Source organism: Podarcis melisellensis (assembly GCF_964234715.1).
Source record: "Podarcis melisellensis genome assembly, chromosome: 12".
Taxonomy (NCBI): Eukaryota; Metazoa; Chordata; class Lepidosauria; order Squamata; family Lacertidae; genus Podarcis; species Podarcis melisellensis.
Window position 1 is genome coordinate 51590367 of NC_138544.1, and position 27303 is coordinate 51617669.

Sequence of the window (27303 nt, forward strand, 5' to 3'; positions counted from 1 at the left end):
GCACTTAGTTGTCATTGATATCAGTGAGACTTAAGTCAGGACTAACTTGCTCCATTGATTTCATGGGAGATTAGCCTGGATCAGATGCAGAGTTTGATAGTTGCCAAATTGTGGTAGATTAATATTAAGAGATTTAAATTTAAAATGTATTAATATGTTTATTTACAACATTTTTTAAAAAACTAATCATTAATTTATTGTTTATTAAAGGTTCTGAAGGCATGCCCAGAATATCCAAAAATTAGAGAAGAAATTTTGGAAAAGGCTCAAACAGCAATTAAACCTTAGAGTGTTGATTATATCACTCCTGCGCTATCTAAAACTCTGTCAGTGGAGTTTGAACATAACACCATAATTTTCAATAAAGTTGTCTTGTGCAGTTTAAAGCAGCTTAATTGGTAGTATTACAAGTGCAGTAGCCCTTTGCCAAAGTAGCTTACTGGGAAGGAAATTGGCTTTAGCTACGATTGCTAAATAAGCCTATCCAATTAGGATTCAAACCGTGACTTTTGTTTGAATGGGCTGCCTTGGTCCCCTGACCATGGCAGAGTGTCTTGCATTTTGCCTATCAAGCTGGCTGATGCTCCATCCAGTGTTTCTCAGCCTTGGGTCCCCAGATGTTGTTGGACTACAACTCCCATCATCCATGACCACTGGTCCTGCTAGCTATGGATGATGGGAGTTGTAGTCCAATAACAGCTGGGGATCCAAGGTTGAGAAAGGATGCTCCATACACACCTTACATTTAAAGCACATGACATTTAAAGCACATGACCTGAAGAATCCTAGGAACAGGTGCTAAGGTGGTGCAGTGTGAAGAGGGCTAAACCATTGGGGGGGGGGGGTTATAAAGTCCCTTCACTTGCCCTGAATTTGAATGGATATTCTTCAAATTTAAATCTCCCTTCACCAGACCACTTTTCCATTTATGAATAGTGTTGAAATGAGCTATGAAAAAGAAGGGGGAAATGAACATGTTTTTAGTTCCAACTTAACTTAACTTCAGAAAGTTAAGGTTTCTGATTAAAATAGGTAGGATGTAAAAGTGCTTAACCTTGTCTAGATGATTCCTAGAGTATCCAAGAACTGATACTTGACATTATAACCATCACTGCCAAAGAGGACAAATGCTTAGGCACTAGATCCTGGCTTTCAAACTTGTCATGACTGATATTAAGTGTGCCCATTCCACTTCATTTTCAGCCTGAGCAATCCTCTCTTCATCTGTTAAAAAGGAAATCAGATGGCAGCTTTAGGGGCCCAAAGCTGCGAGATATTGTTGTTTGTCCATAAAAGGGGATTACAGATTCCCCAAACCCCGAGGCAATGCCATTGGAAGCCTGCAGTGGGAGGCCCTCAGCCCTTAAATTAAACTCCGCTTTCTTGCTGTTTTTCTTTCTTTCTGTCTGCCTTTAAGAATTGAGCACTGGCGCCATTTGGAAAGCAGAAAAATTCACTTGTCCAAGCATACCAAAGGCCCTTCTGCACAGTACACTACAACAGCTGATGTTTGCCAGGAAGAATACAGGAGGCTGTGGCCAATCCCATCTCTTCAATGAACATACCTGTAGGATACATGCATTTTCAGACACCTGTTAATCACATTCACAATTTTAGGTGAACAGTTACAAAATCTTAGTGGAATAGCCTTACCAGCCAAACAAATTAATGATTAATTCATTCCACAGTTTTCAGTGCATTCCCCCATCACTTTCCAAACTGCATAAAGTGAAGCTGCTTTTTAAAAAGTGGATTTGCCTTGAGGTACCTTACTTCCAAGTAAGCATGCACATGTTTGTGCGTTAGCATAGATCCCAGTCCTTTTCCATTTCTTTTCTTTCCATAGATCTGTTGCCCAGCCCGCCATTCAGGAAGTCAGAGATTTCCTTCTGAATCAAATTCTAGATTGCACAATAAAGTATGTACCCATGGAGGCACAGGTCAAATCTGTATCCAGGGCAGCTGTGTACCAGCTCCATCTGGTACGTAGGCTGAGACCCTATCTGCCTGCAGACTGTCTCGCCAGAGTGGTACATGCTCTGGTTATCTCCCGCTTGGACTACTGCAATGCACTCTACGTGGGGCTACCTTTGAAGGTGACCCGGAAACTACAACTAATCCAGAATGCGGCAGCTAGACTGGTGACTGGGAGCGGCCGCCGAGACCATATAACACCGGTCTTGAAAGACCTACATTGGCTCCCAGTACGTTTCCGAGCACAATTCAAAGTGTTGGTGCTGACCTTTAAAGCCCTAAACGGCCTCGGTCCAGTATATCTGAAGGAGCGTCTCCTCCCCCATCGTTCTGCCCGGACGCTGAGGTCCAGCTCCGAGGGCCTTCTGGCGGTTCCCTCACTGCGAGAGGCCAAGTTACAGGGAACTAGGCAGAGGGCCTTCTCAGTAGTGGTGCCCGCCCTGTGGAACGCCCTCCCATCAGATGTCAAAGAGAAGACATCTGAAGGCAGCCCTGTTCAGGGAAGTTTTTAATATGTGACATTTTAGTGTATCTTTCATCTTTGTTGGAAGCCACCCAGAGTGGCTGGGGAAACCCAACCTGATGGGCGGGGTACAAATAAATTATTATTATTATTATTATTATTATTATTATTATTATTATTATTATACCCCAACAAATTATGCAAACATGATGATAACATTTTGCACATTTGTCTGAGTGGTTTCATTTATCCCAGTCACAGAACCTTTACAGCAGGGGTCAGCAAACTTTTTCAGCAGGGGGCCGGTCCACTGTTCCTCAGACCAGGGGGGGAGGGGGGCTGGACTATGAAAAAATAAATGAACAAATTCCTATGCCCCACAAATAACCCAGAGATGCATTTTAAATAAAAGCACATATTCTACTCATGTTTAGGGAAGTTTTTAATATTTAATGCTGTACTGTTTTTAACACTTGATTGGGAACCGCCCAGAGTGGCTGGGGAAACTCAGCCAGATGGGTGGGGTAATAATAATAAATTATTATTATTATAAAAACACCAGGCAGGCCCCACAAATAACCCAGAGGTGCATTTTTTTAATAAAAAAGACACATTCTACTCATGTAAAAACACACTGATTCCTGGACTGTCCGCGGGCCGGATTTAGAAGGTGCTTGGGCCAGATCCGGCCCCCAGGGCTTAGTTTGCCTACCATTTTTTACAGTTTAAGGCTTTCTCAATGCCAAACCACATGCTGCAGTACCCCAGTGTCTCTTTAAACTCAGAAATCTGCTTTGGGAAGTAGCCGTGTGTCAGGCGAGGGGCGGGGAGAGAAAGAAACGTGCTTGCAAGAGCAAGTACGCACTTTAAAGCTCATCACGGGAGCTAAAATCACTTGAGGGCAGTTTGAAGTGGGAAGAGAGCAGATGGGGAAAGGACTGAGCACCTCAAAACAGTTTTTCTTTTTCTTTTTTAACCCTCTAAAATTGCTTCAAAGATGTTATGCACAAATGTCTGCGTAGTGTCAGAAAAGGGTGCCATTTCCAACTCATGCCACTAGGTGGAGATGTTACTATACAAAAGTACACCTTATCTTAACATAAAATAGAAACATCAACACTGAATGATATATGCAGGAGCCGCACTGAGTTATACTTTACTCCACTGCTGTGTGTTTGGGAATGATGGGGAGCTGAATTAATGAGGATTCATTGTCTTGCTTCCAAATATCCCAGGATTGATAATATTTAGTGAAAGGTGGACTCTCCCAAACCTAATTTGTAACCGGTCAGTTCAAAATGGATTAAGAGGATGTCTACTGGACACCCTCAAATCCACCTTGTTAAAATGGGAAGGAATCAATGGGAGCTCCTGCCTGCACCCCTCCTGACCTGAAGAACCTCCTGATCGCAGGAGGGCTTGAAATCTAGTGAATGTGCCTAGAGATTTATAATAATAATAATATTATTTGTACCCCGCCCATCTGGCTGGGTTTCCCCAGCCACTCTAGGCAGCTTCCACAGAGACCAAAAATACACTAAAATGTCACACATTAAAAACTTCCCTGAACAGGGTTGCCTTATGATGTCTTCTGAATGTCAGGTAGTTGTTTTTCTCTTTGACATCTGGTGGGAGGGTGTTCCACAGGGCGGGCACCACTACCGAGAAGGCCCTCTGCCTGGTTCCCTGTAGCTTTGCTTCTCGCAATGAGGGAACTGCCAGAAGCCCCTCGGTGCTGGACCTCAGCGTCCGGGCAGAACGATGGAGGTGGAGATTAAAATCATTGCTTAGTGCCCTAGCAAACAGACGGTTGTGGTCCAGCAGTTTTAGAGGGTAAACCCACCTCAAAGGTTTCAGAAGCACCTTGAATATTTTAAGCCAGGAATGAGCATTTTCCGGCCCCTTGGTCACATTTAGCAGTGGGCAACCTACCAGGGCCTGTGTGCCAGCAGTTGGCAGGACCAGAGGCAAAGGCAGCTGTTTGACCAGGGAACAGGAGGAGTTGCTGGGGAGAGGCCAGGCAGGTGTGCATGGTGCAAGCGGCGCTCTTCAGGCATGCAAACCTTTTGCACTGTCAGCACAGCAACATCCGCAACAAAATGACAGTCTGTACCCCCCCCCCACATTTAATATGTATTTACCATATTAAACCATTAAAAAAATCAATAATAATTATAATACGGATTTGCCATTTCAGTGAAAAAACCTGCTAAATTAAAAACCGCTTTCCAATCCCCCAGTTGTGACATCTGAATTATCCACATGGAGGCACCCTTACTTTTTGACCCCGGCATTAGGATCTTGGTTGCTCTTTAGCAACTAATATTATTTATACTAGAGCACAATGTACTTCATTATTGTGGCCATTAGAGGCCACTGAAGATCCCTAAATTACTACTGTTATTTAAATGTATTACTCCTGTACATTTAATCCGCTGTCGGACAAGACGTGCGCTTCCTTCCTTCTTTGTTCTTGAGAGAGGGGGGGTGGAGGTGGGGAGACAGACATCTGTTATTGGTAAATGGATTTCTTCATGGTTTGCGGGAGGAGCAGGACTTTTAACAATCCCTGCTACAGAAGGTTGGGCGTGTAGCTGGGAGTTGCCCAGTGCATTACCATGGCAACGCTGAAGCAAATATAAATTGTTCCTATGGTTACTTCAAGCAAAGAGGCACATAGCTGATGCAAGGATGGCAAAAATACCTGCAGCTCTAAACCAAGTTGGATGGTTCCCTTGGGGAGCAGGCGAGGCTAGTGGGCTCTCTGTCTAGTGCCTTTAATGGCCACGCGTCAGGCTGAAGTTCAACTGTTTGAAGTTCCAGAGTTTGACAGCTTCCCCTTATCTGTAGAAGCCAAGGAAAGGAAAGCTATCTGCACACCTGTTGAATCTCAGCCTCGGAGTCAGTAGAGCCTGGAGACAGTGTGATCAGGATGAGGGGAACTTAAGACACTACCAAACATCAATCCCAAATATATGGAAACTCCCAAAGTTACATTCTACCAAAACCACCCCACAAAATGAGCTGAATTTGTGTTGGCTTCAGTGCTTGCTTAAAATTGCTCAATCTCATAAAATAACACAGTACAACTGTACCTTGGTTCTCGAACAGAATGCGTTCCGGGAGTCCATCCTGCAGCCAATCAGATGCTGTGCCAGATGTTCGGCTTCCAGAAATCGTTCGAAAACTGGGACACTCCCTTCCGGGTTTCCATCATTTGGGAGCCGATTTGTTCGGGAGCCAAGGTGTTTGAGATCCAAGGTACGCATTTGCATACACACCGTACAAGATCCAAGGTACGACTGTATCTAAGTTAAGGCTGGAATCCTACACCCACTTGCCACTTAACTCGCAGGCACTTACTCTTGAGTAGACCTTTATTGGACTCTCCTATTTCATTTAAACTGCTCGGCCATGATGCTTACTAGGTGATATTCAGTCCAGTTGTTCTTGCTCAGGCTGATCTACTCCTAGGGCTGTTGTGAGAACAACTTCTCTGAGCTTATTTTATAATAATAATAATTTATACCCTGCCCACTCTGTGCGGTTTCCAGCAGAATATTAAAATACAATGATTCTTCCAGTATTAAAAGCTTCCCTAAACAGGGCTGCCTTCAGATGTCTTCTAAATGTCTGATAGTTGTTTATTTCTTTGACATCTTATGGGAGGGCATTGCACAGGGCGGGCGCCACTACCGAGAAGGCCCTCTGCCTGGTTCTCTGTAATTTCACTTCTCACAGTGAGGGAACCACCAGAAGGCCCTCAGAGCTGGACCTCAGTGTCTTAGGCTGGACCATGGGGATGGAGATGCTCCTTCAGGTACACAGGACCAAAGCTGTTTCAGGCTTTAAAGGTCAGCACCAACGCTTTGAATTATGCTCAGAAACGTACTGGGAGCCAATGTAAATCCTTTAGGACTAACGTTAAGTGGTCCTGGTGTCTGCTCCCAGTCACCAGTCTAGCTGCCACATTCTGGATTAGTTGTAGTTTCCGGTTCACCTTCAAAGGTAGCCCCACGTAGAGCGCATTGCAGTAGTCCAAGCGGGAGATAACCAGAGCATTCACCACTCCGGTGAGACAGTCCGCAGGCAGGTAGGGTCTCAGCCTGCGTACCAGATGGAGCTGGTAAACAGAAGAAAGGGGCTTCAGAAACACAAAGTATTCTCTGAACCCCTGCCCCCATGCATCAAATATTTTTCTTCTTGCATGTTTTCGGGCCTGTTCACTGCTGCAGCGGATCAGGAATCACATTGCAGACATGATGATGTTCCAGGGCCAGATAGCCATTCAGATCTGAACACGTCATGGTGGCACAAAGGCAGTTCAGAGTGAGAGCAAAGCACCAACTGCTAGGAAGGGCTCAAGTGCAGTGAACACAGCCCCTCCACAAGGATAATTTTCAGCATGCTGTGATCTAGTATACTATGTACATGCAGGTGTGAACCAGGCCCCTGAGTCCTCCTTCTGTGAGCCAGATCACAGTCCCATCCCTACCCTGCCAGCCCTTGCTTTATATAAACCCCTTATTGAGCGAAGACTACTTGTCACTTTTATTTGGCTCTGAAACATGATGAACGCACCTAAGGTGATGTGTAGAAATCAGGCACCCAGAGGACTCAAATTCAGCTCCTTAGGTAACAAACACCCTAGAAACGCCTTTGGAACAAGTGACAATAAAGCTTTATTTATTTAAAAACAACAACATACATTGCCACTAGCAATTTTGTCCAGATAGATAAGGAAAATCCATTTCAGACCCTGCTAGAAAAAGCAAGGAAATTTGGCTGCTTGTTTTCTGAAACTTAAGTTGGGGAAAGGTGGCTCACATACAACCATCCCTACAGAGGCTTTAACACAAAGCAGGCTGAAAGGCCAATCAAATCATGCAGCCAGAAATAATAATTCAAATGAACCAGAGTGCTAACTTGCAGGATGCATTCTGAAGTGCAGAACTGCGTTATCTTGACAACGGAATTTTGCTTGGAGAGGGGCAGGCATACAGAATGTAACCCAGTCTTGGAAGAGGGAGGGAGGAGAAAATGAGTTCAGTTCATATTTTAAGGAGAACTTCCTTAATTTGCTCTTTCTATAATAACACATGCACTGAAACATAGCCATCCTTTGAAATCTGCATTTTTCATAATTTTGCAATGCAGTTTTTTAGCCATGCAATAGGTACCCAAAGTATGCCTGAAAGCCAATATATAAGTGAAGACAACATGCAAAAAGAAGAAAGAAGTAAAGTGTTAGATTAAGGAAATCTGCTTTGCAAAACTGTATATGGGGAGAAATTTGCACTAAAACGCAGATGAATTTCCATGAGGACTTCTTTCTTATAAAAAAAACAAATAACTGCTGGAGAACTGAACTTCAAAAAAATGAAAATTATGAAACACAGAGAAACCAAAATTGACAGGTTCACCTGTCCCTACCTAGGAAGCACATTCAGATACAGTGGTGCCTCAGGTTACATATGCTTCGGGTTACATACGCTTCAGGTTACAGACTCCGTTAACTCAGAAATAGTGCTTCAGGTTAAGAACTTTGCTTCAGGATGAGAACAGAAATCGTGCTCCGCGGTGTGGCGGCAGCAGGAGGCCCCATTAGCTAAAGTGGTGCTTCAGGTTAAGAACAGTTTCAGGTTAAGAACGGACCTCCGGAATGAGGTACCACTGTACAACACACATTATTGATACACTATCAATACATAAAGTGCTCCATTACTTTACTCAAACGCGTCCCTTAATATATTCCTGCTTTGCAGACGGTTAGACTAGATGACTCTTGGGAGTGTGCCTTCTAATTCTAAAGTTCTATGATTGCAAGACTGTGCTTGGAAAAGCATGCATTTAATTGTGGGGTAGGCGTGTCCTTTTTCCTCTTTTCTCCTGGCACCAAGTGGGGGGTGAACTCTCTCTGACGCTCTCTTTTCCCCTGGCCACCTACTGTTTGCTGCATGGCATCAATCTGCAGAGACCTGAATGCTGCATTCTGTGAATTGTCAGAAGGCGCCAGCAAGTTTAATACGTTATTATAAAGGGGGGGCGGGAAGGAGAGAAGGGGGGGGACTCTGTTAAACAGTAACGCTTGTTCCCCGAGCCTGGCCACCCAGAAATGATTTCAGCCACTGGATTGTTTTCAAGAAGCTTCGACCTCCTTGTCAGAACAAAATGCTGCGCGGGGAAGAGAACAGGAGAGCTTAACAAATCCAGCTACTTCTCTGTTAGACGACAGCACACTCACAAATGAGATTATGGCTAGACTCTTTGGAGATCTGTCTAGTCTAGCATCCTGTTTCCAACAGTGCACAGCTGGATTCTCCTTTCTCACTGTCTCCAGCACCTGGTATATGGAGATAATGTTATGTCTCAACAGGGGGGTTTCCTTTATTTATATATTTAAATTGATACCCCACCTTTCCCTCCAAGGAGACCAACATCAGCCCTGTGAGGCAGATTAGGCCGAGAGGCAGCGACTGGCCCAAGGCTTCACGGCCAAATGCGGATTCGAACCCTGGCTCTCTTATCAGTCATGGCTAATCACTGTTGATCGACCTACTCCACATAGAGATTGTGTGGTTTTAAAGGAAAAGGGACCCCTGACCATTAGGTCCAGTTGTGACCGACTCTGGGGTTGTGGTGCTCATCTCACTTTACTGGCCGAGGGAGCTGGTGTACAGCTTCCGGGTCATGTGGCCAGCATGACTAAGTTGCTTCTGGCGAACCAGAGCAGCGCACAGAAATGCCGTTTACCTTCCCGCTGCAGTGGTACCTTTTTATCTACTTGCACTTTGACGTGCTTTCAAACTGCTAGGTTGGCAGGAGCAGGGACCGAGCAACAGGACCTCACCCCATCACGGGGATTCGAACCACTGAGCTTCTGATCGGCAAGTCCTAGGCCCTGTGGTTTAACCCACAGTGCCACCCGTAACTGGTCCAAGGCCACCCAGTGAGTTTCACGGCCAAATGGGGATTCGAACCCTGGCTCTCTTATCAGTCATGGCTAATCACTGTTGATCGACCTACTCCACATAGAGATTGTGTGGTTTGAAAAAAGGGCCAAATGGAGTGGATTTTGCCACAAATAACGGCAGGAGATTCCACAAATTCATTACACGTTGCACGGGAAATCCTGCATTTTGTTCTTTTCCAGTTTGAAACGCCCCCCCCCCCGCCATTGGGATGTGGGTGGCGCTATGGGTTAAACCACAGATCCTAGGACTTGCCAATCAGAAGGTTGGAGGTTCGAATCCCTGCAACGGGGTGAGCTCTTGTTGCTCAGTCCCTGCTCCTGCCAACCTAGCAGTTCGAAAGCACATCAAAGTGCAAGTAGATAAATAGGTACCGCTCCGGCGGGAAGGTAAACGGCGTTTCCATGTGCTGCTCTGGTTCGCCAGAAGCGGCTTAGTCATGCTGGCCACATGACCTGGAAGCTGTACGCTGGCTCCCTCGGCCAGTAAAGCGAGATGAGCACCGCAACTCCAGAGTCAGCCATAACTGGACCTAATGGTCAGGGGTCCCTTTACCTTTACCTTTACACTGCCATTGCCATCACAGGCTATCCTGGACACCCCCTTTTCTTTCCCTCTTCTACAGCTGGTCATTCTCCAAAACACACCTCTTAATCTGCAGCCTGCATTGAAATACAGGCATGACCCAGTGCTGGAGTATACTGCTAATTCAATTTTGGGGCACACGATTATTTGCAGAACACCACACGCTTTGCGATTCTAATCTCCTCTGCTAATTTAACTGCTGTCTGCCTAGGGCTCTTCGGGTATTGAATCCCCCTGCTCTTCATTTTTTCTGCAGACACAAAAACTGGCGTAAGACAGGGCAGAGCTGCGGCAAAAATCTGGCTGCCAAATCCAGCTCCAGAATTGTCAAAACATTTATCCAAGGAGGAACCTTCAGTCAGCTTTTAGGTGGCGTTGGGCCTGCGGTAGCTAAAGCACATATTGGTGCCCACCCTGGGTGATTATTCTAGTTCTGGAAATTCTCTTATTGCCCCTCTGCACTCCCTAAGCCTTAACCTCAAAATCCAGTACAAAATTGACAGGAAGGATTCGAAACCTGCGGGACCAGAGATTTACAGAAGATTGGAAGAAGTATATGAATTATTCGAAGAGCAACTGTAATCAACAAATTACGCTAGTAGGACTACAAGACGTTTTGTAAGGAGAAATATATGAAGTGTTACAAAGTGTAAAAAGAGAGATACTGGTTATGAGTTTGAAATGTAATAGGGAAGATAAGAAATGCATACTGAGAGATTAGATTGGAAAATGTTCAGACAGGATTGATGGAAGTCAAAAATTTGAATAAGATGTAAAAGTATGTTTAATTACTGTTGAAAATGATATGTTAAAAAAATTATATTAAAAAAAACCACACTTCAAAATCCAGTACTAAACTCGGGAATGTCAACGTCCTGTGGTGCTCAGCCATGTCAGTGCTCAGAGGAGGGAAAAGCCAGCCAGCCCACCATCCGAATACTCAGGGGGGTACTTGCCTGGAGGCAGAGCCCGTATACAAGGTTCAGTCCTGTCCTAAGGTCAGGAATATAATAATTCATGATAATAATAATGATTTATTATTTATATCCTGCCTATCTGGCTGGGCTTCCCCAGCCACTCTGGGCGGCTTCCAATCAAGTGTTAAAAACAATACAGCATTAAATATTAAAAACTTCCCTAAACAGGGCTGTCTTCAGATGTCTTTTAAAAAGAAGATAGCTGCTTATTTCCTTCACAGGGCAAGTGCCACTACCGAGAAGGCCCTCTGTCTGGTTCCCTGTAACCTCACTTCTCGCAATGAGGGAAACGCCAGAAGGCCCTCGGCGCTGGACCTCAGTGTCCGGGCTGAACGATGGGGGTGGAGACGCTCCTTCAGGAATACAGGACTGAGGCCGTTTAGGGCTTTAAAGGTCAGCACCAACACTTTGAATTGTGCTCGGAAATGTACTGGGAGCCAATGCAGATCTCTCAGTACCGGTGTTACGTGGTCCCGGCGGCCACTCCCAGTCATCAGTCTAGCATTCTGGATTAATTGCAGTTTCTGGGTCACCTTCAAAGGTAGCCCCACGTAGAGTGCATTGCAGTAGTCCAAGCGGGACTGAATGTAACCAATAAGGGGTTCAAGGGGTGGCGACTTTAGTCCAGATTTACCTGGTGTTTTATTGGCCGGAGGAAAACCTGCTCAAAATTACCGCATTTCCCCCATCTATAAATCAAATACTTTGATGCAGCAAAGTCAACGCATCTACTAGCGGTGTTAATCCAGATTGGTTGACCTGTGTTAGAACAGAATAGTGGGTCTACGAAGTTGAAAACATAGAGTTTAGGATTTTATATAGTTACAGGTAGGTAGTCGTGTTGGTCTGCCGTAGTCGAAACAAAATTTAAAAAAATTCCTTCCAGTAGCACCTTAGAGACCAACTAAGTTTGTTACTGGTATGAGCTTTCGTGTGCATGCACACTTCTTCAGATACACACAGATTCAGGAACTAAGTACCGTATTTTTTGCTCTATAAGACTCACTTTTTCCCTCCTAAAAAGTAAGGGGAAATGTGTGTGCGTCTTATGGAGCGAATGCAGGCTGCGCAGCTGTCACAGAAGCCAGAACAGCAAGAGGGATCGCTGCTTTCACTGCGCAGAGATCCCTCTTGCTGTTCTGGCTTCTGAGATTCAGAATATTTTTTTTTTGTTTTCCTCCTCCAAAAACTAGGTGCGTCTTGTGGTCTGGTGCGTCTTATAGAGCGAAAAATACGGTATTTACCCTCTCAAAGGAATGGCCAGGCTAGCCAGAAAAGGCAATCAGATAAGGCATTATCAGGTATCCTGGTAGACGGGAGAGAAGCAACACACTCAAATTTCTGCTCAGACCACCTCTTTCTGTTATGTATATATGTATATTGTTTTGGGGGGTGGTCGGGAGCAGGGGACCCTGTTGCAACAGTTTACTAGCTGCTTTGCTTCTCAATATTCCCTGGTTGGGCCTGTGTTATTTTCTCTTACCGATAGAAAACCTATGTAAGGACTCTACACGGGCTCTTGGGTACCCCATAAGGGATAAAGGGGCAGTTTTTTCTTAGAGCACCTAGGAACAAAGAACCTGTAATGGTTCTAGGGGTTGCTCGTGCGTAAGCCGGTGCAAACACCTGGGTGTATTGCCTGAGTGAACCTTTTCTGTCCGGACAGCCACTCACCCGTGGCTGCCTCAATCGCTGGCAGAATCAGTCAGTGGGCGTTTCTTAAACTTCTTCCAGCAAAGAAGCTCTTTGACGCCTAGTCTCCTCCTACTCTCTCTGCGCGAAAGCCTTCTGCGCAAGGAGGGCGTAGGCAGCGGAGGACCCCTACTCACCCCACTGGTCCCTGGCAAGGAGTCATGGGACCACCTCGCCGCTTCCCCCATCTGCCCCCCTTCTCCACTGGTGCTACGCTGATTCTCTTCCCCAGAAGATGGGCTGCCTCTCCCAATCCCGGGACGCTCTCTGGAATCCCTCTGGCTTTTGCTCTCTCCCTCCGGCACTGATGTCAGTTCCCTGACAGAACCCTTCACCCCCATTCTGCCCACACACAACCCAGAAATCGGCAGCCCTGAATGGCAAGTTGTGAAAGCAACCACTGCCGGGCCTTTTGCCGGGCAGAGATTAGATTTCCACTAATCCGCTTCTCCCACCCACCCACCCCCCAATATGTCGAGAAGGAGCACACGCACCAAATATTCCAAACCGAAAAAAAGAGTTTGTTTTATTGAAAGTGTAATGAAATTTTCTTCATATTGCTTGTATGAAATGAGAGACAGCAGCTTATAGGCAAAAGGATGCTTTTTTTTTGTTTTACAAATGAAAATTTGGGGGGAAGGGTTAAAAATAAAAGTATTTTAAACTGGTACCTTTCGGCACCATTAAGCACTATATATATATATATATATATATATATATATATATATATATATATATATATCACACACACACACTGAGAGAAAGCAAACATAAAGCTGTTGAAACCAAAGAGTTTCAATCAATACATTAGATAATTACAGATTGTGTCAATAAATACCCAATTTTGTTTTTCAGGTTTTTCTCTCTCTTTTTCTTTTTTTTAAAAAGAAGACAGTTTGAACAGGCAAAATTTTATACAAGGTACAGAAGGGGGAAAATATATATATCTATTTACAAATCAGTGCACCCTGGGGGTGAGTAGGAGCAGGAAGTTGGCACCAACAAAAACGAAACAAATAAATGAATAAATTAGAGGGGGGAGGATCATGAAGGCCAGAGGGTTTTTCTAACACCCTCAGTCTCCCAACATTCATTTTAAAATGACGAATGCAAAGGAACGCAGGAATGTTCTAAAAATTGTTGCTTTAGTGCCAAAGAACGAAAATAAAAATAGAAAAAGCAGTACCAAACCCCCCCCCAAAAAACCCACCCCCAAATGTGTCAAAGCATTTTTTTAAAAAAACGTAGGCTGAGTTTTTTATTATTATTTTAAAAGACTCCCACAAATTAAATAAAAAACGGTGTATATATATGTATGTATAGTTTAAAAAGTTAAGCAGATGTTTGAAGTTTTCTCACAGTGGGATAACCCCTTTGCACTAGATAGATGCCAGATTATTCTGTAGACATTTTCTCTTTACCACGCAGGTTTGTTAAAGGGGGGGGGAACCCCTCTTTGCATAGACCAGATGGGGCAAAGTCTTTCCAACCAAAAGGTTCCCATGTGGAAGGAATTCCGGGTGCTTTGTACATCTCTGGGAGGTCAAAGTGCAGGTCTTCCAATCTCAGGAGAGGCAAGAATTCCATCTATTTCCATTAACAAAGCTTAGGCCACTTTTAAAAAAAAATAAAACCTGAAAGCACAGCCACTAGGCCCAACCATCAGGTTAACCAACAAAATCCTAAATGTCAAGTTTTCATGGCCTAAGGGAATTCTAGTGAAAACCATCTTTGACCTGTTCCGGTAAGTGGGATTCTAGTTCACCAAAGAATAATCTTTGAAAGAAAAGGTGCGCAATTTATCCGGATGATTCTGCCTTCTCCTGCTAATAGCGCCATGGGCAGTCTGTACTGAAACTGGAGTGGCCTGGCTAAAGATTGTGGGTTAAGACCCTCAAAGATATCCCAAAGCACCCTGAGGCTTGCAAGCACAGTCTTTTGCTCCCCACCGCACCCCCCCTTTTTTTTGCAATTTTTGCTCTTTCCATTCCTCTAAAAAATTGCAACCTTGGCAGCTCCAGAATTGGTTCCTCTATATATTCAGGCAGCATAGTAATAGATCAGATTGGTTCTATCAAAAAAATCTCATGGCCAAATCCTTAAGGACATTAAATAAATTACAAAATAATTTACCACACCATTATAACCTTTCCTCTCTCTTCTTTAAATAGTTCATTCTATTCTCTCTCTCTTCATAGCTCCCGGCCTCCTTATAATTGCCCCTGGCAGAATTATGGACATCGCACACAAAAGAACGGAACTGTGGTTTCATTTTTCAAATGGTTATAGCGACATACAACCTTGTGGTGCGACGCTGGAGTGCTGCGCCACACGGCGCTGCAGTGATGCATGGAGAGTGTCTTTCATGCTCAGCTGCAGCAGCCAATGTGCTGCATGCTCAGAAATTCAAAGGCTCCCCTACACCACAGGTGTGTGACCCAGAGAGAGGCCCTTTCACTTGCACCGTTTGTGGCAATGACACTCCCCACTTCCCCATTCATATATGCACTGCAAAGCTACTGCACAGATTTAAAAACCGACCTCCTAATAGTAACCTCTGTGGTCCACTAAGGAAGAAATGGAGCCCCACAACTCGTGAAGCTTCCCTGGCTCCCATCACGCCCAAGCCAGCAATGATGGGAGTCCTAGTCTGGCAACACCCAGAAGGTCCACAATCTCTCCCTTCTCCGATCCAAGAAGAGGGGCTGGGCAATCTCTCAAGGAGTCTTCTCAACTCTCTCCTAAGATGACTTAGGAGTTCCATTTAGAAGCCCAGAATGGTTTGTAGTGTGGATATGGGGCTTATGAAAAAGACAGGGGATGGGGGATTATACTTGAAAGTATAACAACTCCTCAGTGTTTTAACCATGAGGGGAAAATGGGGCACCTGAACCAAGAGACCCATTGAGGCAGGCTTGGGCGATTTGCAGGTCCTTGACAAACCACAGTCCTACCCAGGCATGAACACGAAATAAATAAATACAGATATATTATGCAAAAAAAAATGATTGTGCACATAATACATCCGAGGTATGACTAATTTAAATAAGATTCGGCGCTCAGTTCAAGCTTCGAAGGCGACTTGAAAACTGTGGAGGTTTGCAATAAATAGAGGGCATGGGGGAATTATGTATATAATAGTGTGTGTTGTGTCATTTATTCCGCTTCCTTGTAAACCTCTTCCCATTTAAGCAAGAGCAAACTCTTCAGCAAATCCTTCCCCCCCCACCCCCACAATAAATATAATTATATATACTTAGACTTCCCAAAGTAGCTTGAGAAAATGGTCTGCAAACATTTGAAAACGTTCACAGAAGGTGCTTTGTGGACGAGCAACGCATTTCTCACGAGGTCTTTCCCCGCCCCCTCCCTTACGTGCCCCCACCCCAAAATACAAAATGCAAGTAAATTGTGTTTAGCAAAAAATTGTCTTCCACCCCTTCCCCACCCCCAACGCCAAGTTTTTTGCACAAACAGCAAGAAAACCGATTGCAGCTGCAGAGTTTGTTTTGTCTTCCTCCAAAGTATCTGAAAAAAGGAACAAAATATTTCGTAGCATTTCCTTCTCTTCCGGGAAGGGGTTGGCAGTTTCTTGCGGGGGTTTCCCCCCTCCTCGGCTTTTCCCCAAAAAACCACCAAAAGCATTTAAACCTTCACTGTTTCCATGAGAGAGGACTTAATGGCATCTTCTAGGAGCTGATTGTCTGTAAAAGGCGCAGGGGTTTCTGGGACAGATTCGGACAGGCCAATGAGGGACTCCAGAAAGCACGGGCTCTGATCCCCGGGCTGGGGCAAGCTGGGGAAATTCGGCAACTGGAGCTGCAGCGCCGAAAAGTTGTCCAGGTTCTCGTACTCCTTCAAAGAATTGTAAAGGGGTCCAAGGTTGTAGTCCGAGAAGGACTGGAAGAAATCCAGAGAGTCCGAGGAGAGGCTCAGATCCATGTAGCTCCTTGAGCCTTGCTCCATTGAGGCGACGGCGGAGGAGGAAGAAGAGGGGGCACAGGGAGGAACGCCCGCAGCCTGGGCAGCCCTAGGCAAAGTTTCCTCCAGAAAACAGCTCACCCCCTGGTTGGCGTTCTCGTCCAAACACCCTGTGATGTTCAACGAATGGCTTAAGGGGTGGCCAGAGCCAAACTTGTCGGTGGCGCACTGGTTCTCCACGTCCACGCTGAAGAAGCCGGTCGGGTGGAAGGAGCTCAGGTTGTCCTGGCAGTTGCTAGCGGCGCTGCTTTCGTCCTCCGTGTCGGAGTCGTTGAAGTGGAGGATGCGGGCCAGGCCGTCGTCGTCCACGTCCGACTGCGACTTCTCGGAGGGGACGGCCTCGTACGGCTCCTCCAGGTCCTCGCTCTGGTTGGACGACACCGAGGAGTCGGTCATGTCGCTGCTGCAGCTGTTCTCGCCGATGGCCTCCAGCTCCGTGCTGAAGTGGAAGGCGGGCGCCAGCGGCACCGTCCTCTCCTCAAACGCCGCCTTGCCCACGGGGCACCCGAAGGGGAGCAGCCGGTCCCGGAAGAGGGGTTCAGGCTCCGGGCTCCGCTCAGGGCTGGGCTGGTTCTTCTCCAGCTCCAGTTTCATGATGGTGTGGATGAAGTGTGTCTGCACCCGGGCTTGGTTGAACTCGATCCGGCCCTCTGTGTTGCCGCAGCCGTCCTTCGTGCAGCCGCAGGGAAACGACGTGTGGTCCATCTGGGGAGCAGAGGGGCTAGATGTTAGTCACATGGCCTCTACCTTTAAGCCTGACTTTTTATTTTTAAAAAAACAAAAACCCAACAAGGACCTGCTCATAAATGGTTCAACTTATTGCTTTTAGCCTGTCAAATCTGACACATGCATTTTTCTTTGTTTTATTCAACAAAAAAAATTAGGGAAAGGGCTTTTCATAACGCTGGGCTGCTATTCTTCTGGCGGTTCCCTCACTGCGAGAAGTGAGGTTACAGGGAACCAGGCAGAGGGCCTTCTCGGTAGTGGCACCCGCCCTGTGGAACGCCCTCCCTTCAGATATCAAGGAAATAAAGAACTACATAACTTTTAGAAGGCAGCCTGTATTGGATAGTGCTTAATGTTTGATGTTTGATTATGTTTTCATATGTACTGGAAGTTGCCCAGAGTGGCTGGGGAAACCTAGCCAGATAGGCCGGGTATAAATATAACAACAGCAACAATTCTACACTTCCCTTCAGCAAAAGATCACAGGGTGGTTCACAAGATAAAAACCATACAAGATAAAAACACAAAGAAGTAATTAAAATAACACCCAAACACTCCCTGTGTTTTAATACAGCTGCCAACACACCTGTGACTTCTACATGTCTGGAGAGGCTCACCTAAGCAGTAACGTTTTAAGCAGGTGTCAAAGAGAAAACACTGAAGGTGCCCCCGCCAGGTGTCAATCACGTTCAAGTCAGTGCAGACAACACTGGGCTGGATGGCCAAATTGGCCTGACAGAGTATAAGGTGGCTTCTTTTGCACCTATGCCCAGCTCGGCACAGAGGAACAAGGTGGAGCTGCAAACTTCTCTGTGTCCACACTTGCTGGAAGGGTAGCAACACGAGACAGGGCCCTTTCTGTGGTGGCTCCCAGTTTATGGAATGCTATCCCTAGAGAGGCTCACACGATGCCGTCATTGCATGTCTTTAGGCGCCAGGCAAAAAACATTCCTCATTGCCCATGCTTTTTGGCCATTAAATAATCTACGGCCTGTTAAAAGCTGAAATGTGTTAGTTTATATTATGCTTTCATTTTTATGCTCGGTACAATGTGTCCTTAATGTTGTACACTGCCCTGGTAAAGGGCGGTTTATTAATTAAATTGATAGGTAAAAACAGTGTGGAAAGGCTGGCCAATATCTGTTTGGTGGGAGAACTGCCGTGTCCCATCTGCCCTCTGGGCAAAAGCAGCTGCTCACGCCAGCATCCTCCAAGGCTTTTTGCTCGTCTTGAAGCTTCTGACCTCGACCCTGTATACCTGAAGGAGCGTCTCCACCCCCATCATTCAGCCTGGACGCTGAGGTCCAGCTCTGAGGGCCTTCTGGCGGTTCCCTCACTGTGAGAAGTAAGGTTACAGGGAACCAGGCAGAGGGCCTTCTTGGTGGTGGCGCCCGCCCTGTGGAACACCCTTCCATCAGATGTCAAAGAGAAGAACAACTACCAGACTTTTAGAAGACATCTGAAAGCAGCCCTCTTTAGGGAAGCTTTTAATCTTTAACAGACTACTGTTTTTTAATACAGTGGTACCCTCCCACCGGATGTCAAAGAAATAAACAACTATCTGACTTTTAGAAGACATCTGAATGCAGCCCTGTATAGGGAAGTTTTGAATGTTTTATCGTGTTTTTTATATTCTGTTGGGAGCCGCCCGGAGTGGCTGGGGAAACCCAGCCAGATGGGCGGGGTATAAATAATAAATTATTATTATCATTCCTTCTCAGGCCCAACATGCCAGAAGCAGTGGAAGACCAGCTTCTCCCAGGGCAATCTCCGCTTTCCCCACCCTGGGTCCAGTAAGCCCTCTTCCCCGCAAGTAACCCGGCCAAGAAGGCCCCTCCTCACACACACACACCTGACATTTAATGCCCGCTAGGCTGCAGCTACACGTCTCGGGGTCGCAGAATTCCTGGCAGTCGCAGCCGCAGTCTTCCCGGGAGAGGCGGATGCTATGCAGCTCCCGCTTTTCCTCCTTGTCAATCTTCTTGACACCCATGGCTTTGAGCAGAGCTCGCCTCTTCTTGGCCGGGTACGGCTGGAGGAAGAAGCCGTCTTCCAGCTCGGTGGCACTGGCGTCAATGTCATCGTCAGAGATGTCTTCTGTGGTGAGCTGGTTGGCTTCCTCCGACTCCTTCGTACCGTTCATGGTGAGCTGTTTGGAGAAACGCAGAGAAAACATGTGTAAGAAGCAGAAGCCTGACGGCCGCCATCTTGAAATCAGAAATCCCTCCTTGTTGTCCAAATGATCTTTATTAGCTTTCCGGTTACAAACTCCACATACACATAATGTGTTGCATTTTACATTTATACTTGCTCCTAAGCGCTGACTTCCCTCCTTCCTTCTTCTGGTTTTTTGTATCACATATAATTTTATCACATTATTTGCATCCATTTTGTATACTGTTACTCATTTTCTATATCTGTCCATAGTATATCTATAAGCAAATAAATCCTCCTGTTTATACAATTCTTGTTGTCTGTATTTATTTATTTACAACTACTGTTAGTTGTCTTAATCTCCTTATACATTTTGCTTCTTATTTTCATTATCCATCACTTTTCTTAATCTTTCCCGTTATGAGGTTTATTTCCAATTCTACTGGTTTCCCCATTTCATCTTCTTTCCTATATACAACATAATTTCCCCCCATTCTTTTTGAAATGTTTCCTCGCCCTGTTGTCTAATTTTCCCTCTTAATTTGGCTATTTCTGCATATTCCAAGAACGACCAGAAACTCTTTTTATATGCAACAACAGCGGCGAGGTGACTATTAGCCCAGGTCTGGAAACAGCAGCAAACACCAACAGTAGACGAATGGAGACAGAAGGTAATGGAATCAGAAATCCCTGCTTAATAGGCGAGGCAACAATGATCAGCAACCACTGCATAGATCAGGTTGTCTGTCTAGACCAGTATTGTCTATGCCAGCCTTTCTCAACCAGGCACCCCTCAGAGGGATTTGGACTACAATTCCCATCAGCCCTGGCCAGCGCAGGTTGTAGTTCACTTCACCTGGCAGATGCCTGGTTGAAGAAGGCTGGCCTGCTCTTTCCAGTAGAGAAGGAACTTCACATCTCCAACCACCTGGAGGCTGGAGGCAGAGGAATGGGGGGAGGCACCAGCTTGGGAAGCCCCAAGGGAAGAAGCCTCAGGACTGGTGGTGGTGGGACGACAGGGAGAAGATTGGAAGGTGGTGATATCAGAAGCTGAAGAGGCAACAGGGTTGAGTGAGTCTGGGGGCAAAGAGCAGTCCTGAATCAGAGGCTGGAAGGAGGAGGGCCAGGAAACAGAGATCAGACCGACTACTGAAGACTCCAGGGAGTCTCCCCCTCCTGCTACAGCCAGCTCCCCTCCCCACTGGTCTCCCAGAACCAGAAGAGGTCTAAAGAGGGCAGAGCAAAGAGAGGCAAGATGACAGTCTTTCCCAGAGATGGAAATAAATAAATAAATAAATAAATAAATAAATAAATAAATAAAATAATAATTTATTATTTATACCCTGCTCATCTGGCTGGGTTTCCCCAGCCACTCTGGGCGGCTTCCAACAGAACACTAAAATACAATAACCTATTAAACATTAAAAAGCTTCCCTAAACAGGGCTGCCTTCAGATGTCTTCTAAAAGTTTGGTAGTTATTTTTCTCTTTGACATCTGGTGGGTGGGTGTTCCATGGGGCAGGCACCACTACCGAGAAGGCCCTCTGCCTGGTTCCCTGTAACTTGGCTTCTCATAGCGAGGGAACCGCCAGAAGATAAATTCCCGACCAGAGAAGAATGGCAGGTCAAACTGATGGCTTATGCCGAAACGGCAAAAATGACCAGAAGAATCAGAAATCAGGAAGACCATTTTTTAAATAAGGAACGGGGGTGGAGGTGGGAATTATAACTTATCTTAAAGACCATTTTAAACAGTTAAAATCGTTAGTAGGACTGGAATATCACTTGTAGTTTAATGGTGAATTTTGGATACAACGGAAAGAGAAAAGATTTGGATTATTGTAAAAGATGCAGGAGGAAATGATGAACAGTAGGGGAGTAGGGAAGTCCAATCTTGGTTTTTATGTTGTATGTTGGATATGTGACTGTAAAATTTTAATCTGAAAAACCAAATAAGTAAATTTCTAAAAATAATAATAATGAGGTTCCTGGGGATAGAGTTTATTGTTAGCCGCCCTGAGCCCAGCTTAGGCTGAGGAGGGCGGGATATAAATAAATTATTATTATTATTAATTATTATTATTATTTCAGAGAGCTGTGGGAAAGCAGGAAACTTCAGTCCTTGAAACCGCCTCGTTGGCGCAAGACTTGCCGGGATCACTAGGCCTGTGCTGTTTTGGTTTCTTTGAATAAAAAGTTAACTTCACGGACTCTGATTTTTTTTAAAATTACAGCTAGAGGCCCCTGTGTGTGTGTTAAAAACCCAGAGCAGCCTTCTGCACGTCCACCCGGTGTCCCACCACTTACTTTCCACTTCAGGGCTTCCAGCTTCTCCTCTTTCAAGCGCTCCTTGAGCTTCTCCCGCCGGACGGCCTCTTGCTCCTTCGAAAACTCGGCCAGCGTGAACTCCCGGGAGAAGCCATGCTTGCTGACCATGCCCAAAGTGCAGCCCCCGCGGCTGGGCACACTGGTGAAGCCCTGGCAGCGCGGGAAGTAGAAGACGGTGACCCGGTCAAACTCCACGTTGTTGCGCTTCAACCGTTTGCTTTTCTTCAGGATGGAGGTGGCTTGGGAGAGAGAGAGAGGGGGAAGCGAGGTGAGCGCTTGCTGCAATGGGTCATTTAAAGTGCATAATCAATGGCCGAGAATAGGGTATCAAGAGAGAATGAATCTTTACTGTTTCCATCTCCTATCTGTACCATTGAGGGCTAGAAACCTGCTTTTTCGAAAACCAAGAAGGGGAAAACAGTTTACAACACCTGAAGTGTCTCTTAGCAAAAGGTCACCATGACCACAATATCTCAAGGACTCTGAAATCTTCTTCTTTTTTTTTTTTTTAAAAATGTATTCTTTCTTCATTAAAAAAATTGCATGTCTATACAAACATTATGTACTATCTTTTAACGGGTAGAAAAAAGAAAATTATATAAAATAGAAAATTTATAAAGAAAATTAGAAAGGAAGAAAATAAAGAAATAAGGAAAATTAGAAAGGAAGAAAGTAAGGAAAGGAAAAAAGGAAAAATAAAGAAGTAACAAAGATAAGAAACAAAGAAATAATAATAAAAAAGACCAAGTTATTTACACAGTAAAAGTACTCATTGACACAATCATCTTCTGAGGTCCTTCTTTGTGTGTCTCCTCCTCGAGAGGTCCAGAGAACGGGGCCTTCTCTGCAGTGGCTCCCTATCTGTGGAATGCTCTCCCCAGGGAAATTCACCTGGCACCTTCATTATACACCTTTAGACACCAGGCAAAAACATTCCTTTTTAACCAGGCCTTTTGTTGATTTCATTGATGTTCCATGCTCTTTTAAAATGTGGGGGGGGGGGGTTTGGGGGGGTATCAGGTTGTTTTGAATTTATTCTGTGAGCCGGCCAGAGACCTCCGAGCATAGAGCGGTATATAAATTCAATAAATAATAATAATACAAGACTCCAAAAACAGACAGGCTGGGGGTGGGAGAAGGAACCATTTCCCCACAAGCAGAAATCTAGCTGCTCAGGAATATTATATTATCACTGCAATTAGACACAGTGGTGCAAGTGTTGGGGGTTGAAGGTAAAGAGTTTCTGATGGCGATAACAGAAGGGGAGGGGACTGTTTTCCTTACAATAAGGATTCAAACCTAGGTTTGGCTGGGGCTAGTCCAAAACTCTAACCACTATACCATACTGCCTCTCTTATTAAAAATGGAAGTGCTCGGTTTTTCACCTTCCTTTTTTATTTACTAAATTTCTCAAAGCGGCTTTTTAAAAAAGAGTTAACCAACTGCCTTGAAAGACCCATGCATAAAATTAAAAGAAAAGACAGCTCATCTAAAGCAGGCATCCGTTATGTTATTTTTTCATCCTCTTGACACCCTTACTCGGCCTTTTGAGGGTCTGAAGCTTTCATATGCATGCTCTCCATCCTCCTGACAACAACCTTGCAAGGTAGATCAGCATTAACATCACCAGGTCTGCAAGTCAGACAAAGCAGGGGACCTCTCTGCAATGAGTCTGGACTGCAATTCTCTACCCACCTCTAGGGGCAGCAGCTAGGCAAGGAAGGGCAGAGCTATCAATCACCGGTTCAGATTCTCGTTTTTCCCATCTTATGCTGAGTTCTCCATACTTCCACTTACAGTTTTCCTCAAAATGAACAAGTTCTCATGAAAACCCATCCATATTTTATCCTCCTAACTTGCACACACATTTTTGCAAAAGCACAGTGCCTTTTTGTTTTGCTATCCTGTGTGATGTATGTAAATTTACAAATGTGTGCATTTTGCTCGGCCGGAGAACTGCGCTGCCAAATTCAGGAGGTGGAAAATTTAGGAGGGCGGCAGAGTCTGGGTTCGCCACAGTTTGGACTCAGTCTGACCCTTATGTTTCCCTCCCCTTATGGTTTTGACTTTTAAAATGAGGCCGCATTTTAAATTGCATTTTAACCTGTACAGTGGTACCTCGGGTTACATGCGCTTTGGGTTACATACGCTTCAGGTTACAGACTCCGCTAACGCAGGAATAGTGCTTCAGGTTAAGAACTTTGCTTCAGGATGAGAACAGAAATTGGGCTCCGGCGGCGTGGCAGCAGCAGGAGGCCCCATTAGCTAAAGTGGTGCTTCAGGTTAAGAACAGTTTCAGGTTAAGAACGGACCTCCAGAACGAATTAAGTTCTTAACCTGAGGTACCACTGTATTTTAATTTCTTTCTTTTTCTTTTATTATGTTTTCACTGAAATTTTATTGGTGTTAGCCGCCCAGCTTTGGCCGGGGAGGGCGGGGTATATTATTATTATTATTATTATTATTATTATTATTATTATTATTATTATTATTTCGGAAGGTGCAAAATCCGTCAGGTTCAGCTTTTAAATGCAAGCTGGACCCATTTTTGCCTCCGGCCCAGGCACATGTGAAAATATTACAGTGTCTCCCTCTCCTCCCCAGTCTGTTCTATACGCTGCTGCACATTTGCGCTGGCTCTCGTTTCGGCCGGGAGACTTGCGCCGTCACTCCACCCCCCAGATGCCCTCCTGCCAGCCAGCAGATTCCGCAGGACGCAGCCGCGTTCCTGGCTCGTGACAGTTTTCTCAAGGAAACGTGTTTCCCCCGACAGCAACCAGGGACATGAAATATTCACTGCACGTTACTCCGGCCGTCTAAGCGCACCATCTGCGCACTGTCAAGCCAAGGGAGTCGGGGAGGGCTTTTTTTGCAGACCAGATTTCTCCCCCCTGCCCTCCCGCCCACTTTACTTAAAAAGGAAACACAGACACCCAAACAGTTTTGTTGGTGAAGCTTCTTGAGAGGGGCGGAGAGAGAGAGAGAGAACACAAGATCATCAAAACAGCTGCTTTGAGGACATTTCCTCTGCTGCCCGCTGGGAGGAACTGTAAATCTACAAGCCTGATCTCCAGGGGCTAATTTAAAAGCAGCTGCAAAGCCATTTCTCTTCATCGGCAGGTGATCTCAATGTAAACATGGCTAGCTCAAGTGCCTGGTTTATCTTAAAGCACCTGCACGATGCGTTTTGTGTGTGTGTGTGTGTGTGTGTGTGTGTGTGTGTGTATATATATATATATATATATATATATATATATATATAGATATTGGGGGGAGATTTTTTTTAACGTTTAACCTTACCGGTGCAATCAGGTTACTTACACTTGAGGTTACAGGCTCTGCTAACCCAGAAATAGTACCTCGGGTTAAGAACTTTGCTTCAGGGTGAGAACAGAAATCATGCTCCGGCGGCGCAACAGCAGCAGCAGGAGGCCCCATTAGCTAAAGTAGAGCTTCAGGTTAAGAACAGTTTCAGATTACAAATTAAGTACTTAACCCGAGATACCACTGTATTCTGCCTTGAGCTTTCTGAAGGAAAGGCAGGATATATATTTAATAAAGTTAAAAACTAATAATGTGGGATCACCCTTTCGGCGAACTGCTAGCATATGCCTCAGTTCTCCCTTTCGCTGTTTTAAATGATTTTTTAAAAACCCTGTAAAAAGTTAATACAAAGTTTGGGAACCACAAGTTTTATATCGTCTTTGCCATGTCCCATCCTGCCCTCCCACCCCCCAAAATGCCACGGCAGGATACGACCCGCACCCCACATTATCCTAGACTCAAAAACCGCGTGGGAAGAGGCTGCCAACTCCCTCGTCCGTCATCTGTACGACCTCATGCTGGCCATTTTGGGATCTCCGGGGCTGCGAATTCCAGGACAATCGCAAAGGAAGCCCTGCGCCGCCACCAGCTGTGGCCTGGCACCTGCTGTGGCTCCACAAATAGCATGCAAATCCACCCTGCGATGCCAAATTATGCAGATGGGCTGCAGATTCAACAACTTCACACTCCTGTCCTGGTTTCGAGCTACTCCTTTCCATCACTGGCAACTTGAAGGAATACCCTGCACTGACTTCTCAGTGCCCAAGGTGGACTCGCAGTCATCTCCAATCGCAGAGAAAAAGGCTCGCTCGTTTTTTGTGGGGTTGTGTTTTTTTTGCTATAAATAAAACACACGCAAAAATGGCTCTCCGTCCGCTGTGAATAATGTCGCGATGCTTAGCTTGGAGCAGTTTAGCTTAAGATGGCAATTTACTGAATTCAATTAAATGGAGATACGCAGAGGTCAAACCAATCTAAGTGCATCGGTGAGACACGTCTGTACTGGCTTAGCCAGATCGATCTGGAATCCATTTACTTAAAAACTGGCACAACTCTTCCTTATATTAAATAATGAGGCTCCCAGGCCTCTCGGGGGAGAGGAATGGAGCTCAACAGCTGCTCAGGAATCTGCAGGCAGAGGATTAAAAATGTAGTATCTATAGTGACCAGTTTCCAGCTCACCTCCTCCCTCCACCAAGCGTGCTTTGCTAGGGAGAGAAAGCATGCTGGTCATCATTTAAGGTACTGTAACCTTGATCCTACTTGCAAAAAAAGTCAAGGTGTCCGCGATCTTCCAGAAGCTGAGATGATGCGCAATGCTTGCACAATTTGAACTACGGATTGTTTTGCAACCCCCAAATGTATTTTTTTAAAAAATGCAACTTAAAACCCAGATGTTTTTTTTTTTTAATGTATGTATGTATGCATGTAGGGACGCGGGTGGTGCTCTGGTCTAAATCACAGAGCCTAGGACTTGCAGATCACAAGGTTGGCGGTTCAAATCCCCGCGACGGGGTGAGCTCCCGTTGCTCAGTCCCTCCTCCTGCCAACCTAGCAGTTCGAAAGCACGTCAAGTACAAGTAGATAAATAGGTACCACTCCGGCGGGAAGGCAAATGGCGTTTCCGTGCGCTGCTCTGGTTCGCCAGAAGCGGCTTAGTCATGCTGGCCACATGACCCGGAAGCTGTACGCCGGCTCCCTCGGGCAATAAAGCGAGATGAGCGCTGCAACCCCAGAGTTGTCCGCGACTGGACCTAATGGTTAGGGGCTCCTTTACCTTTTTATGTATGCATGCATTTAAACACTGCAAGCAAGATACTTTCACAAGTCCTGTGAAAAGTTAAAAAAAAAAAAAACCCACCCAAAATGTGCAAGAAAATGGCTTTGGGACTCAGTTCAGATGGGGACGATTTTTCTTTTGCTCTCAGCACTTCTTGTCCAACAATGGTGAGCAAGAATGAAGGCCAGAAGAGAGCTCTCCATTGCAGATGCCGGTGATAGCTGTTACAGACAGTGACCAACACAGGCACACTGAAGCTTCTGCACATCTAGTGGCCCATTAAGAGTCAAAACATATGAGCCAGCCCTTGGAGTGATGCACCAGAGAGCTCACTTTGATTTCTGCCAG

General features: G+C 45.4%; 2 protein-coding genes and 1 long non-coding RNA gene across 4 annotated transcripts in view; 1 reads left to right on the forward strand and 2 right to left on the reverse strand.

Moving 5' to 3' along the window:
- The window catches only part of TTC21A (tetratricopeptide repeat domain 21A), a 32323-nt gene extending 31937 nt beyond the window's left edge, over positions 1 to 386 (forward strand). For both annotated transcript variants that reach the window (XM_081931478.1, XM_081931479.1), the window contains one exon: positions 211 to 386. In XM_081931478.1, the coding sequence (XP_081787604.1) occupies positions 211 to 288 (78 nt within the window). In that variant the 3' untranslated portion in view covers positions 289 to 386. The remainder of the gene's footprint in view (positions 1 to 210) is intronic.
- Positions 387 to 505: 119 nt separating this feature from the next.
- On the reverse strand, positions 506 to 5394 carry LOC309353407. Its single transcript, XR_014161813.1, has 3 exons — positions 5246 to 5394; positions 4863 to 5199; positions 506 to 1565 (listed from the first exon to the last, which is right to left on the reverse strand). It is a non-coding gene; the product is annotated as an uncharacterized lncRNA (long non-coding RNA).
- An 8883-nt stretch (positions 5395 to 14277) lies between these two features.
- The window catches only part of CSRNP1 (cysteine and serine rich nuclear protein 1), a 36610-nt gene continuing 23584 nt past the window's right edge, over positions 14278 to 27303 (reverse strand). The window contains exons 3-5 of the mRNA XM_081882427.1: positions 21831 to 22090; positions 19222 to 19518; positions 14278 to 17348 (exon numbers count right to left, since the gene is read on the reverse strand). Of these exons, the coding sequence (XP_081738553.1) occupies positions 16308 to 17348; positions 19222 to 19518; positions 21831 to 22090 (1598 nt within the window). The 3' untranslated portion in view covers positions 14278 to 16307. The remainder of the gene's footprint in view (positions 17349 to 19221; positions 19519 to 21830; positions 22091 to 27303) is intronic.